The 12,434-nt window shown below is 60.0% G+C and overlaps 1 protein-coding gene across 2 annotated transcripts; it reads right to left on the bottom strand.

Moving 5' to 3' along the window:
* Positions 1-2,391: 2,391 nt before the first annotated feature.
* WNT6 (Wnt family member 6) lies at positions 2,392-10,546 on the bottom strand. Of its 2 annotated transcripts, none has more exons than XM_048953476.1 (4): positions 10,261-10,546; positions 5,267-5,487; positions 3,422-3,723; positions 2,392-3,078 (listed from the first exon to the last, which is right to left on the bottom strand). In XM_048953476.1, exons 1-4 carry the CDS (start codon positions 10,335-10,337, stop codon positions 2,617-2,619), a joined length of 1,062 nt encoding a protein of 353 aa, XP_048809433.1. In that variant the 5' UTR covers positions 10,338-10,546; the 3' UTR covers positions 2,392-2,616. The 2 variants fall into 2 exon arrangements, with proteins under 2 accessions (XP_048809433.1, XP_048809434.1); XM_048953477.1 differs by having other exon boundaries at positions 5,267-5,482; positions 10,261-10,504.
* Between the last annotated feature and the right edge of the window lie 1,888 nt (positions 10,547-12,434).

The following is a 12,434-nucleotide window of genomic DNA, read 5'->3' as shown; positions in this document are numbered from 1 at the left end:
GACTGGAGTGACGACTGCATGAGTCAATGTTTGGGGTGGGAACGGGATGACCATGCCCCTGGCAGTGGCATTACTCACCACAGAGCCTCCAGCATCACTGCCCTCCCCCTGGCTCATGGCCGGCGACCTGCCTGGGGCTGCTTGCCATGACTCAGGTGCGAGCCACCCGGCCACACAGCCAGCCCAGCCTGTCTGCCCAGCTGCCAGGGGCTGAGACAGCCTGCGAGTCGGGATGCTGGTAAGGCTGGGAAGAGGACCCATGTGGCAGTGAGCCCAGAGCCCTGCTTCTGGCAGGAAGAGCACATCCCAAAGGGCCGTGCTGGTGGCTGGGGTGGTGATGGGGGCATAGGGCTGGGGATGTGCTGGGCAGCTCAAAATGGATGGGGTCCCATGGCTGTTCCTGGCATGACACCTGTCCCTGGAGCTGGAGAGAGCAGGGACAGAGCAGGGTGGTGGCAGCAGGTGCCTGGAGGGTCTGGGAGGACGTGGGGACCCTCAGGAGAGCACTGCCAGGGCGGTGGGAGCTCTGGGTGGGACTTCTCAGAGGTTGTGGATGTTTTTGGGTGCTGCCATCTGAGCTTTCCCTCAGCCAAGCCACTATCCGGGCTTGGATCCTCCCCCTGTCTGTATTACTACAAACTTTCCTAAAAAGCTTTTTTTTTTTTTTTTTTTTTTTTTTTTTTTTTTTTTTTTGGCCAAAACATTCTATTTTTTGGTCTCTGTCCAGACGGGATTTTTTTTTTTTCCCCAAGTTTGATTGAATTAATCTGTCTGGCTGTTTTCAGCTCAAGCAATTGAAGGGAAAATTGTGCTCATCCCATTCGAAAAGCAAATAAATAAAAATGAAGCCATTAACATTGCAGCACTTGGGCATTGTTATTATTTTTAACCAAAATACTATCTACTTCCCTTTTTCCCTTCAGAAGCTTTGCAGTTGCACTGCCCAGCACCAAGATCTGCGATCATTCCCCCCCCGCACCCCACCATGTCCCTCCATACACAACCATCCCGTGCCCACCCCCATACATCCCTACGCACCCCAGCCCCCCCCGGCCGGGCCGTGGCTCCCCCTAGCGGCCGTCCGGCGCCCCGCAAAGCGCCCCGTCCCGCATCGCACATCCCGCGTTGCCACGGCTACGGTAGGGATGCTGCGGGGCTTTGGGGGTTACGGGGGGGTCTCTAAGGGTCTGGAGAGGAGAGGATCTAGGGAGCCCCGGGGCACTGCTGGGCATTTGGGAGCTGCTAGGGAAATGAGGTTTCCCAGGACGCTGGGATCTTGGTTTTCCAGGTTCCTCTCCCTCTATGTTTCTGGCTTTTGGGGTTTTCAACCTCTGGGGCAATGGCAGGGAGGACGCAGGTCAGTCCCCATACAACAGCATCCTGCCTTCCCCAGGCTTTAGGTGGCATCCAGTCTTCCTGTGCCATGTGCGTTCAGCCCATTGTAGGAAAACTGAGGCAGCCCCCGGGGAAAGCAGATTGTGGAAGACTGGGATGGAGCCAAGGAACAGTGTTCCCAGCCACAGCACAGCCTCTGCACTCTGACATCTCCCAGCGAGTCAGCGTTCAGAGCAACTGAGACGGTGCAGAGGGAGAGCAGCAGTGACACAGAGCTAAGATACATGCAAGCAAACACATGGGGTCACCGACAAACACATGCCAACAATTTGCCGTGCACTGACGGACATGCATGGAGCCACGTGGGCAAACCTTTTGCACACACACAAGATTCTCACACACACAGCGAAGAGTGCGCGCATGGAATTGTATGCCCACGTGCAGGCATGACCATGAGTGGGCGTGCAACCTGAGCGTGCACACTGCAGCTGCCTGTTCACACACGCACCTTGGCACACACACCCATGTGCTCCAGGGCCGTGCGTGCGGCCGGGAGTTCCCGGGAGCCCCGTGTGCCGCCCCTCTCCTGGAGCCAGGAGGGAATTTCCAACTCTAAAGCTGCAGTTGACATGTAGATGCTTCCGCCCCAGTGCTCCCTGGGCCAATTTAATGGTTCACCAACACCCTGATTTCTCATTGATGGATGGGGTGGACAAGGAGCGTGTCGCCAGGGTCTGCTGGTGGGCATTGCTGCTGCTTCTTGCCCCGCATTTGCCCAGCAGGGTATGGGCTGCTCAGGTTCCCCAGCCCCGCCTGGCACTGTGCCGCCCAGGTGAGGCTGCACATGGCCCATGGCACGCCAAGCGAATGCCTTGCATGCCACCAACCCCAAGGTGCCAGCAGCACTGCATGGGGCTCTGCCATGCCAGGCCCTGCAGCGGAGGTGGCTGGAGGCAGTTGAGAAGAACAGAGGATGCCGGCAACACACACAAAACCCATCACCACAGTGTTGGGGCAGGTGGCGGTGCCTGCTGGGAGAGGTGAGCAGAGGGCACACCGGCTTTAAATAGCTTTATTAGACGAAGCTCCGCACTGCGGCCCCACTGCAGGGCCGTGGGGATGCTGGGTAGCATCCCCACGCTGCAGGGACATCCAACCGCAGAGCTGGGCTCACAGTCCCCCAGCCCATAAGGTCCCACTGCATCACATCTCTGTGTCCCTGTGCCCTCGGCACCATCCTGGGAGCGGCCCCCCAAGTGTCCCCGCCCCACGGAGAGGCCGTCAGATGCAGAGGCTGAGCTCCTGGCGGACGGAGCACTTGCGGCACTGCACCACGCAGCACCAGTGGAAGCGGCACAGGCAGTTCTCCTCCAGCACCACGGTCTCATCGCGGTGCCCGCGCCCGCAGCACAGCAGGTCGCAGCCACTCGTGTCCATGGCCGTGCTGTTGCAGACGCGGCCCCGTGTGCCCAGCGAGCCCGTCTTGCGGTTGGCAGAGCAGAAATCGGGCGAGTCGGCTGAGTAGATGAGGTCCTGCTTGTCGGGAGGTTTGATGTTGTCGCCCACCGGGATGAGGGTCTTCCCATCATTGCCCCCCATCACCTTGAAGGCGCCGTTGAAGCGCTCGAGCAGGCGGTCGCCCACCTCGCGGAAATGGGGCATCTTGCGCCAGCAGGTGCGCAGCGTGCAGGAGCCCGAGAGCCCATGGCATTTGCACTCTGTCCTCATGTAGCTGCGCACTGCCTGTGGACAGACAGCAGAGCTGAGTCCCTGCTATTCCCCTGGTACCCACCTCCCTGCATCCCAGCATCCCTGCATCTCAGTGTCTCAGCATCCCGGCATCCCAGCATCTGTACCTCCCAACCTCCCTGCATCTCAGCATCCCTACATCCCTGCATCCCAGAATCCCAGCACCCCTGTATTCCTTCATCCCTGTATCCCTGCATACCCAGTCTAATGATATCACCCAGGGAAGGATGGACAGAAGTCCCAAAGGACTTCCAGACCGTATTGGGGTCTGTAGGGATGATGACCCAAAGGAGTGTAAGGTGATGCTAAAGAGAGCAGGGTGTGCATGGAGCCTTACCAAGCGCCCAGCCTCGTTGTTATGCAGATCAATGAGTGCACGGATGTCATTTTTCCCCTTCTTGCTCTTGGCGTCCATGAACTGCTGCGACTTCTCATAGCCAAACTGCACGTCGTCCCCACAGCCCCCCCATTCCCAGGCTGTGCCCTCGGTGCCCGGCCCAGCAGTGGGTGATGGGGGTGCCCGGCTCCGTGTCAGCTCACAGCCACACTGCAGCAGCTCGCCCATGCTGCAGGCTTGTGTGATGGCGTGGCTGACACCAGCCGCCGTGATGGCGTACACGAAGGCTGTCTCCCGGATGTCTGCAGGGGGACAGAAGGGGACGTGGTGCCAGGTGACAGTGAGGATGCCATCCTGCCTGCTCCCCCCCATACTCACTTTGCCATGAGTCTCTGCCCGCCCCCCTCCCTGCTCCAGCACAGCCTCCACCCCGCAGGATTATTTATTATTAGTATTTGCTCTTGTCTCTCTCTGCTCCGGGACACAAATTCCAAGCATCCTTCCCCTGCCCGGACCTGCCGCTCGCAGCCGCAGCCAGCGGGGGATTCTGGCAGCAGGGGTGCAGCACCATGCTGGGGGGCTCATGGGTTACCCTGTGCCAGGTGGCTGCCAGGGCAGGGCTGGCAGGGGGTGAGGACACATTTAATTAGGGTGGCATGGGGACAGAGGGGAAGGGCAATGGCAGATGTAACTCTTTTTGCAATCCATATAGAGAGGGAAAGGGGATTTGGGGAGGTGCACCGGCATGGTCACTGGAGTCAACTCTGATAACAGAAGCAGGAACGCAGTGTCTCCTCATATCTGTGGCAAAATTTGGGAGCCTCATCCTGCCAGGAGCAGCCCCAGCAGCATTGCTGCACCGTGTCCCACATGCATCCTGACCCACCAACATATCACACATGTGATGGAGATGTGTGACACGTTCTCATGGTGACCCCATCCCTGCACACATGCACAGCTGCTTGCTCACTGCCAACCCCAGCAGCTCTCAGGTTGCCCCCCTAGCCCTGCACTGTCACTCACTCCCTACAGCTGGGACACAGCTGGCCAGGGGATGTGTCCTTGCAGTGCTGCAGGGGAGTGCTGTGTGGTGCCAAGGATGGGCCAGGGAGGGAAGGACAGCACACGTGGCCTGCAGGAGGGCTGTTTCCACATCCTGAAATGCTCTCAGAATTGGAGGAGTCTGTGAGAAGAAAGGGAACTGGGCACATTGATGCTTTTTCAGCTGCACACTAGGGAACAGCTGTCCCTCCTGTCCCCAGCGATCAGCTCCAAGAGCAGATTCCTGGTCTTGCACCAGCACCCATGCTCCTCCCAGCACAGGGACTGATGTGGGACCGATGCCCATGGAAGTGATCCTGCTAGCACTCTCCCCTCCTCTTGATTGCTCAGCCCCCTACCCTGGTGTTGCACTGCTGTTGGGTTAGACCAATGGATGGGTTTGGCTCATCCTGCCCTACAGCCATGCCTCAGGCACGGGAAGTGCACACAGAGGTGATGCCCCAGGGGCAGGACAAGGGGTTTGCATGGTCTAGGCACCTGCAGGGCCACCTCCCACCCAGGCCCCCTCCCCTCCCCACATAGCGGGGTCCTGAGGGAGCAGTAAATCACTGCCAGACGAGGGTGCATTCTTGGGCTGTGCGCAGCCCCGCGCTGTCTGGGAGCATCGCTAATTGCTTCATTACAACACAGGGAGACATGTCCCGGCAGCTTGGCTGCACCACAGAGCTCTGAGCAACCCCCTCTGCGTGCACACACGTCCACACGCTCCGGCTCTGCCCCAGTTGTGCCAGGAGGTGCAAAGCCCGGGGGCTGTGGTTTTTTAGTTGTGAAGCTGGACCTTACCCTGCTGCAGGATCTTGCCGAAGTACTTGCTGTGGCTGGTGCAGTTCCAGCGGCGGAAGCGGAATTGGTACTGGCACTCCCGCACGCCCAGCTTGGTGCCCTTGGCCACCTCTTGCACGATCTCTGGCTCCAGCTGGCACAGCTCCGCCTGCTTCCCTGCCAGCCGCTTCGTCTTGCGGCAGATGCTGTTGGGGTCCATGACCAGGGGGCTCCCCACTGCCCTGCAGGAGGGACAGTGAGCAGAGCAAAACCAGCACCAGGCATGGCCGGATCCACCGCCGGGGACACCCAGCGTATGGGGGATGCTGTGCCCTGCAGAGCCGGATGGGGATGGGGCAGAGCCCAAGCTGTGGGGCTGGAGGGTGGTGCTGGCTCTGCTGATCCCAGCGCGGGAGGGCAAGTCTCAGCTGGGGCCCTGCCAAAAGCAGCTCCTCGCCAGCACAGCTGGAGAGCGGCGCATGCATCTCAGGCTGGAAGGCAAAGCCTGAGCACAACGGCACGCCGCCGGCTACAGAAATTCCTGTACTTCCCCCACACATTTTGCCCAGAGTGCCCTCACACAGCTGCACAGCTGCCGGCACCGTGCCCCGTGCCCCGTGCCGGGGTGGGCAATGGCCCAGCAGTGCCTCGGGCAGAGGGCGGGCATGCCGTGTGCTGACAGCCTCCTGCCCACGCTGCCTGTCCCACAGTGCCTGTTACCTCTGGCCGGCACATGGCCCTGGGCCACCTGAATTGCAAAGGGAAGCTGCTGTGCCCCAGTGTGCAAGCCAGATCCTCTCATCCCTGTGCCAGCAGTGTCCCATCCCAGGCACTGCGTGCCATCCCCCTCCCCTCCTGAAGTGAAAGCTCCCAGGCCGTGTTTTTGGGTGCAGCCCCACTTGCTGCTGAGTGCTGCTTCCAAACCCAGACAAGCCTTTATAGTCTGGCCAAGCCCCAGGGGCTCAAAAATCACAAGATGAATCTCTGTGTTTAAGTATGTCCTGGGTTTCCTTTTTTCTCTCCCTCTCTCAGCTTGGGGGCTGTGTATGGGACACCAGGCTGCAGGAACCACAAAGTCCCTCCTACAGCCTAGTTTTGGGGTGCGAGCTCTGCGCAGGCTGCCCTTGCTCCACACCTACTCTGGATCAGGCTGACCCATCCGTGGAACAGATAGGGACAGAGGTTGGGATGGGGACGTTGTGAGCAGGGCTGGGTGTGGGTTGACATGTCTTCTCAGCCAGGAAAATGGGCCCTGATACTTCGGCCAGACGTTTAAAGGACTAAAGCAATGCACAGCCCGTGAATCTGGCTGCCAGCAGAGAAACTGAGGCAAGTCCATTGGCCTGCTGGGGAGCTCAGAGCTCACAGTTTGGTGTTCTTTTGGTGGGCAACTGGAGGAGCATCATGGGACAGCAACACCCAGTTCCTTCCTAAGTCATCTGCATATGGGGAAACTGAGGCATGTGGGCAGCCTGTCCCATCCAATCCCACCCCATCTCATCCCGTCCAATCCCATCCTGTCCCATCCTATCCCACCCCACGATATCCATATGGACATTCAAGCTCCCATCCCAGCCTGGGAAGGCTCGTCTGGCTGATCCAGCGGGGTGGGGAAGAAGGGGAGCTGGGGATGGGACTTTCATTAAGCGAGGACTCTTTGTACATCTTATAAAAACGATGCACGAGCCCTCGGGCCCTCAGATCAAATGCTGAACTGTGGCTCACCCCGGCCGTGCTGGATCAGAGGGGCCGGCAGGATGGGGAGCGCTCGACCCCAGCGGCACCGCGGGGGTCCCCACCCCTGGCCGTCAGCCCCGGCCGACCCAGCGAGGCATGGGATGGGCTGCCTAAGTCCGGTGCAATATTAATTTCCGCTGGGCTCTGCTTTTTTGTGAGGGGAAGCCGCTGGGAGCCCAAGAGCTGTTTTGCTTTGTGGGGCTGGGGGGGGGGGGGGGGGGGGGACGAGGGCAAGAAAAATGCTGCCAAACTGCTACTGCTTTGGCAAGGGCTCCAGCGCGGGGCCCAGATCTGCCTGAGCTTGTCCTGCTCCAAGGCCTCCCGCATCTACAATTAAGGTGCCCCACCTCTGCCGCCGGGCACTCCTCCCCCTGCCCTGGTGATGAAGCTGGGTCGCCAGTGTGCCCCCCCAGCCCACCCAGGGCACCTCACTTCTGCAGCCCCTCGCTGAGCTCAGTACCCCCGCAGCATCTCTGCGCCCACTGCTGGAATGGCACACAGTGGCAGCCCCTCAGAATGCAGACTGCAGTGATTTTTGCAGTGCTTCCTAGCAAGGGATTCAGCCCCTATTACCAAAAGGGGAAAATGAGGCATGGCAGAGGACCTGGACCTTCCCTAAAAACCTTCTCCCCCACTGACATGCAGCTGCCACCCCGTTGGTTCCCAGAGTCTGCACCCAGGGATGCTCAGGAAGCCCAAGTTGCAGCTTCTGGTACAAGCCCTGTCCTCAGGGTGATGGAGACTCCAGCCCAGTTCCGAATCAAAATCTTAGGCTGAAGGACCTGATACAAATCCTGCTCACCCCTCAGGCACCCTGGACAGCATGGAGCAGGGCTCCTGTGCTAGGCACTATGCACAAGGAGAGCCCGTGGGGTCCTGGTTTGCAGGCAGGTGATGGGGGGATGCTCCAGGGATGCTAAGGTGCACATCAGTGTTGTATTTAGCTTCCCTACTCCTTCCCAAAAGGGCATATTCCCATCCCACTGGCCTGGGGCTGTTCTACTGACATGCAGTATGAAGCAGGGGCATAGGGATGTCTCCTAGCAAAGAGGATGCTGGCTGTGCTTTGAGTTTCAGTGCACCAGATAATGTTCATGGAGGAAATGTGGGACCCTTCTGCAGGATGGTGAAGGCGCAGTTCGCCTTGCACCCATGTCTCTATCCCAGCTCAAAGCTGCAGCGACCTGTGGTGTCCAGCCAAGCCCCTGAGCCCAGAGGTTTTCCTGCACCCGTTTGTGGAGAAAAGAGCTGTGGGATACAAGCACTGAGAGCTGAGCTCCTGGAGCACGCACCCATGGAGGTGGTGGCCACAAAGCTGTGACCAAGCCTGGAATACCTTGGGATGGGAAGAAAGGGGTGTTTGCTCAGTGTGACTGCCCTGCAGGACAGGGCACCCACACTGGCCGTGCCAGGGTTGGGGCATGCCCGGAATGGCCTGCAGGCACTGGGGGGCTGAGGGCAGCCGGGTGGCGACTGTGGGTCATTGAGCTCAGCAAGTGACTCACAGTGCTCACCCAGAGCATGCCAGCCCAGCAGCCTGCCCTTACAGGCTCAGCCGTGCTGTGTACCAGCGTGGTGCTGGTCAGGTGGCTGAGCAAAACAGGAGGCTGCTGGTGCACAGAGCCCACAGTGGGTGGCTCTGGGGAGAGGGACCATGAATCCCTTGGTAGGGTGGAGCAGAGGGAGCCCATGGGTGCCAACAGACAGACCAAGGCACTGCAGGTGCTGGGGATTCTTTTCTTCCTTGCTCTGATGCTGGGGCTGTTTCTTTTATCTCCTGACTTCATTCACCCCAAAATGCCTCTAAGAACAACTTGGTCGGCTGGGGGGCTGCAGGTGAGCAGGAGCCAGCAGCAGTGGTGACACATCAGCAGGAACAGCTGTGTGAGTGGCCGGGGGCAGCCGCACAGACTGGACACAAGCACAAATCCTCTCAGCCAAAATCTTGCCCTGAATATGCCTTGGGTTCCTAAGACTACAGCCTGGTGCAAACAGTGCCCTGCAGCACGATGGCACAGCTTCCCTGTTGACACCACTCTCCCTTCTGAATGCAGAAGGTCTGTGTGTCTGCCTGTCCCTCTGTCCCCCTGCCTCTCCTCAGACATAGGGGCGCAGTGCACAGGGGATGAGCGTGCCTGTATCTTCAGCGATCCCCCTGAGGACACCCGACTGCAGTAAGGATGCTCTTTCTCAGCCTTCAGCGTTCTTGTGCAAAGGCATAAAGCCGAGACCCCTGCGCACGAGGGACAGCAAAGAGAAGCTCTCCCGCCGCCACCAAACCCCGGGACGAATGGAGGGACAGTCTTTTGCGTGCGCAAAGCAGCGGGCTGAGAGCGAGCCAAGGAAATAACGCAGCGCTCAGCTGGCGGGAGGGAGCGTGCCCCGGGATGGCGCAGATGTCCGGAGGCGAGCGGTGGGGAGCACGGAGTGCGGCACGCAACGTACCCTGCCGGGGCTTTCTGCACCGAAACCCTGCCACGACCCGATTTAACCCCTTCCCCAGCAACTCTGCCAGCACAACGCCGGCACCATCTGTACCCACCGAGCCCCCCCCCCCCCCCGCTTTGGCCGCGCTGGTGGAGAGGATGGAGCTGCGGAATAAATCGGTGCCGGGAGTGCGGGGGAACGGGAGGGGAATGGCTTACGGAAAACTTTATTTTAGGGGTCAAAAGAGTGTGACAATGTGGAGACGAATAGCCTCAGATAATGAATGATAGCCCGGACGGCACGCCGGGGAGCTGGAATCTAAGCACTTAAAACCGGATAAAGACAGGCTGGGTGAAATTCTTAATAGATTTAAATAGTTCATGTTTCGACAGATACCTGGGCTTTCCGAGGCTGGGTCCCAGCTCTGTAATGAATCCCCCACCCCCTCCGGGATCCTGCGAGGCACCGTCCCTGCTGCCTTTGATGAAGGCACCACTACAAACGGGGGTTTTGTCCCCGCCGCGGCCAGGGGACGCCGTGGGGACCCTCGGGCTTTTAATTAAAGTTGACTTATTGGAGGGGTCTGGAGGCCCCTCCCTGCCCCGAAGGCACTCAGTGCTCGGGGTGCGGGGAGAGGCTGTGGGGGAGAGGCCTCGTCCCCAAACCCTCTGCAGTTCTGCCCCCCGACACCGGTTATGGGGACCCCAAACCAGGCAGCGCACACCCCATAGATTGGCTCTGCCCCACCGCTGTCCCCACCGAAGCAGTTACTCGAGGGCTCAGTCCCCGATCCAGCGAAACCTCCGGCAATCCCCCTCCCCGTCAGCCCCCCCAGGATGCCCTATACTCACCACCAGAGCCCGATGATATTGGCGGGGCAGAGGAGGATGAAGAAGAGCCCCAGCTGGGTCCGAGAGCGGGGCAACATTCTGCCAAGGTTGGGGGCCAGTCGGGAGAGCCGAGCCCCCTCCGAGCCCCCGGAGGGCTGCGGGGCTGCCCGCTGCCTCCCTCCGCCAGCCCGGCGCAGCGGGGCCGGGGGGGGGGGGCCGGGCTGGGCAGGCACCTCCGGGCGGCTGGAGCGCGGCGAGGAGGCTGCTCCGCAGAAGGAGGAGGAGGAGGGACAGGGCTGCGAAAGCATCTGCCTCCGACAGGGAAACCGGAGCCCGGGGGGACGGACAGGGCGGGCCGGGCGGGGGGACTCCGGGATGCCAAACGCAGATCCGTGCACGCAGACCTTGGGCACGGCGTGGGCACGGACGGTGGCAGCGGCTTGCCTGTCACCACGTCCCCGTTGCCGTGCTTGGCACAGCCTCACCCGGGCTCCTAGAACTGCTCTGCCTTGTCCAGCCTGCCCTCGAGGTGTCCACTTCCTCTTGCACCCCTGCCCAGTGCCCACTGCCCACACCTGGCAACCCTGCAGTGCCCTGGTTTCCTCTCTCCAGTGGGGTCTGCCTGGCACAAACCTGGCACTACTGGCATTGCATCAGGCTGTCTCAGCTGGGAACCATGACAAGAGACACCCCCAAGTGCCTCTCAGCACTCAGATCCACTCGTACTCCGCAGAGCCACCCCTGGGGTAAAGGGGTGACAGGACAAGGAGCTCCCCAGGAGCAAACAGAGCAGAGAAGGTACAGGAGAGGAGCATGGGGGGAAGCAGCTTGGTAAAGGTGATCTCACCTCAGGTGCAGCTGAGGCTGGGAGAAAGGCAGCCCCAAGCATGGCTTCAAGCAGGCATCAGGACCTATCCTGGGCAGGAGGAGGTGAGGGGCTGAGGAGGGAGCAGGGGTACACGACAGGGCTGGAGATGGGATGGTCAATGCCCATAGGCTCCCACCTCAATTTTAACTCCCCCAAACAGCCTTGGGAACAGGGTTCAGCCCAGGTTCCCCTTGTCCTCTTGCCTCCAGCTCTGCACCCATGGGGTGGTGACCAGCCTCAAGCTCTCCTCTCTCCATCTATGGGGACACAGGGACCTTAGCTGGGGACTGCATCTGTGCTTCAGCACCGTGTCCACCTCCTGGGGTCTTTCACTTTCAACCACCAATTTCTATCCCATCTGTCCCATGAGTTCCTCATTGCCTTGAGATTAGGGGGGGACACATGGATAGGCAGCTCCCGAGGAGGGAACATCCCTGTTGAGGCTGACACTGTGCTGCAGTGACACACGGCTCATCTGCCACTGTGTTGAAAACGCCTGTTGTCCCCCTCCCTGAGCTCCCTGCTGCCTTCATCTGCACCGCAAAGGGAGCGCGGGGCAGGTGAGAAGCCTTTATCTGATTTCCTAAGGGCAGAAAAATCCCTTTGATTTCATCCCCAAAAGGGGGGGCCCATCTCAGCAGCAGGTGCGTGCCTGGCACACAGCGGCTCGCCTTGTCACGTCCCTACTGCCGTGTCAGACATGGGGTGAACTGTCTGTCCCCTGTGGGGGTATGTGGCTGATGACACACCATTCAGAAAGGGAAACCGAGGCACAGTGATGCTGAGACCCACGCAGAGAGCCGTGGCAGCATGCAACCCCAGGACACCTCCTCTGCACTGGGACACAAAGGACCCCATCCTTCAGGGGACTGCCACCAAGAAGCAGCCCTCTCTGCCACAGCCAGCCCTTTGTCTCAGCCTTCCCTCGCCTCTCACAGCTCATCATTCTCCCCCCCCCCCCCACCCCCCCCCTCTGGCTTTTGTGTTATTACAAATTATAAAACAATTTTTTCCTGCCGTCCTGCATTCTTCTGCCTCCTGCAAGAATTTTAATGTATTTATTTTTGCTATCAGGGGGAAAGCGCTGTGTTTCTCTGCCACCACCCCCCACCCCCCCGCCCTGGACCCTCTTGGCCACTGATGGAAATTAATGACGGGAGGTGCTGGGGGGCACACAGCCATCCCTACACCCCGTGCAGAAGAGATGGGGAGCCCAGGACCCCATTGGCTGTGGGTCCCCAAGCGGTGATGCCGTGGGCTGCGGAGGCACATGGGTGCTTCAAGGTCCAGCTGCGGGGTGTTGATATCGTGGCCCCCCAGCCACAAC

The sequence above is a fragment of the Lagopus muta genome, chromosome 8 (assembly GCF_023343835.1).
Source record: "Lagopus muta isolate bLagMut1 chromosome 8, bLagMut1 primary, whole genome shotgun sequence".
NCBI lineage: Eukaryota > Metazoa > Chordata > Aves > Galliformes > Phasianidae > Lagopus > Lagopus muta.
Note: the sequence above shows the minus strand (reverse complement) of the source record. Positions and strands in the feature narration are given on the sequence as shown.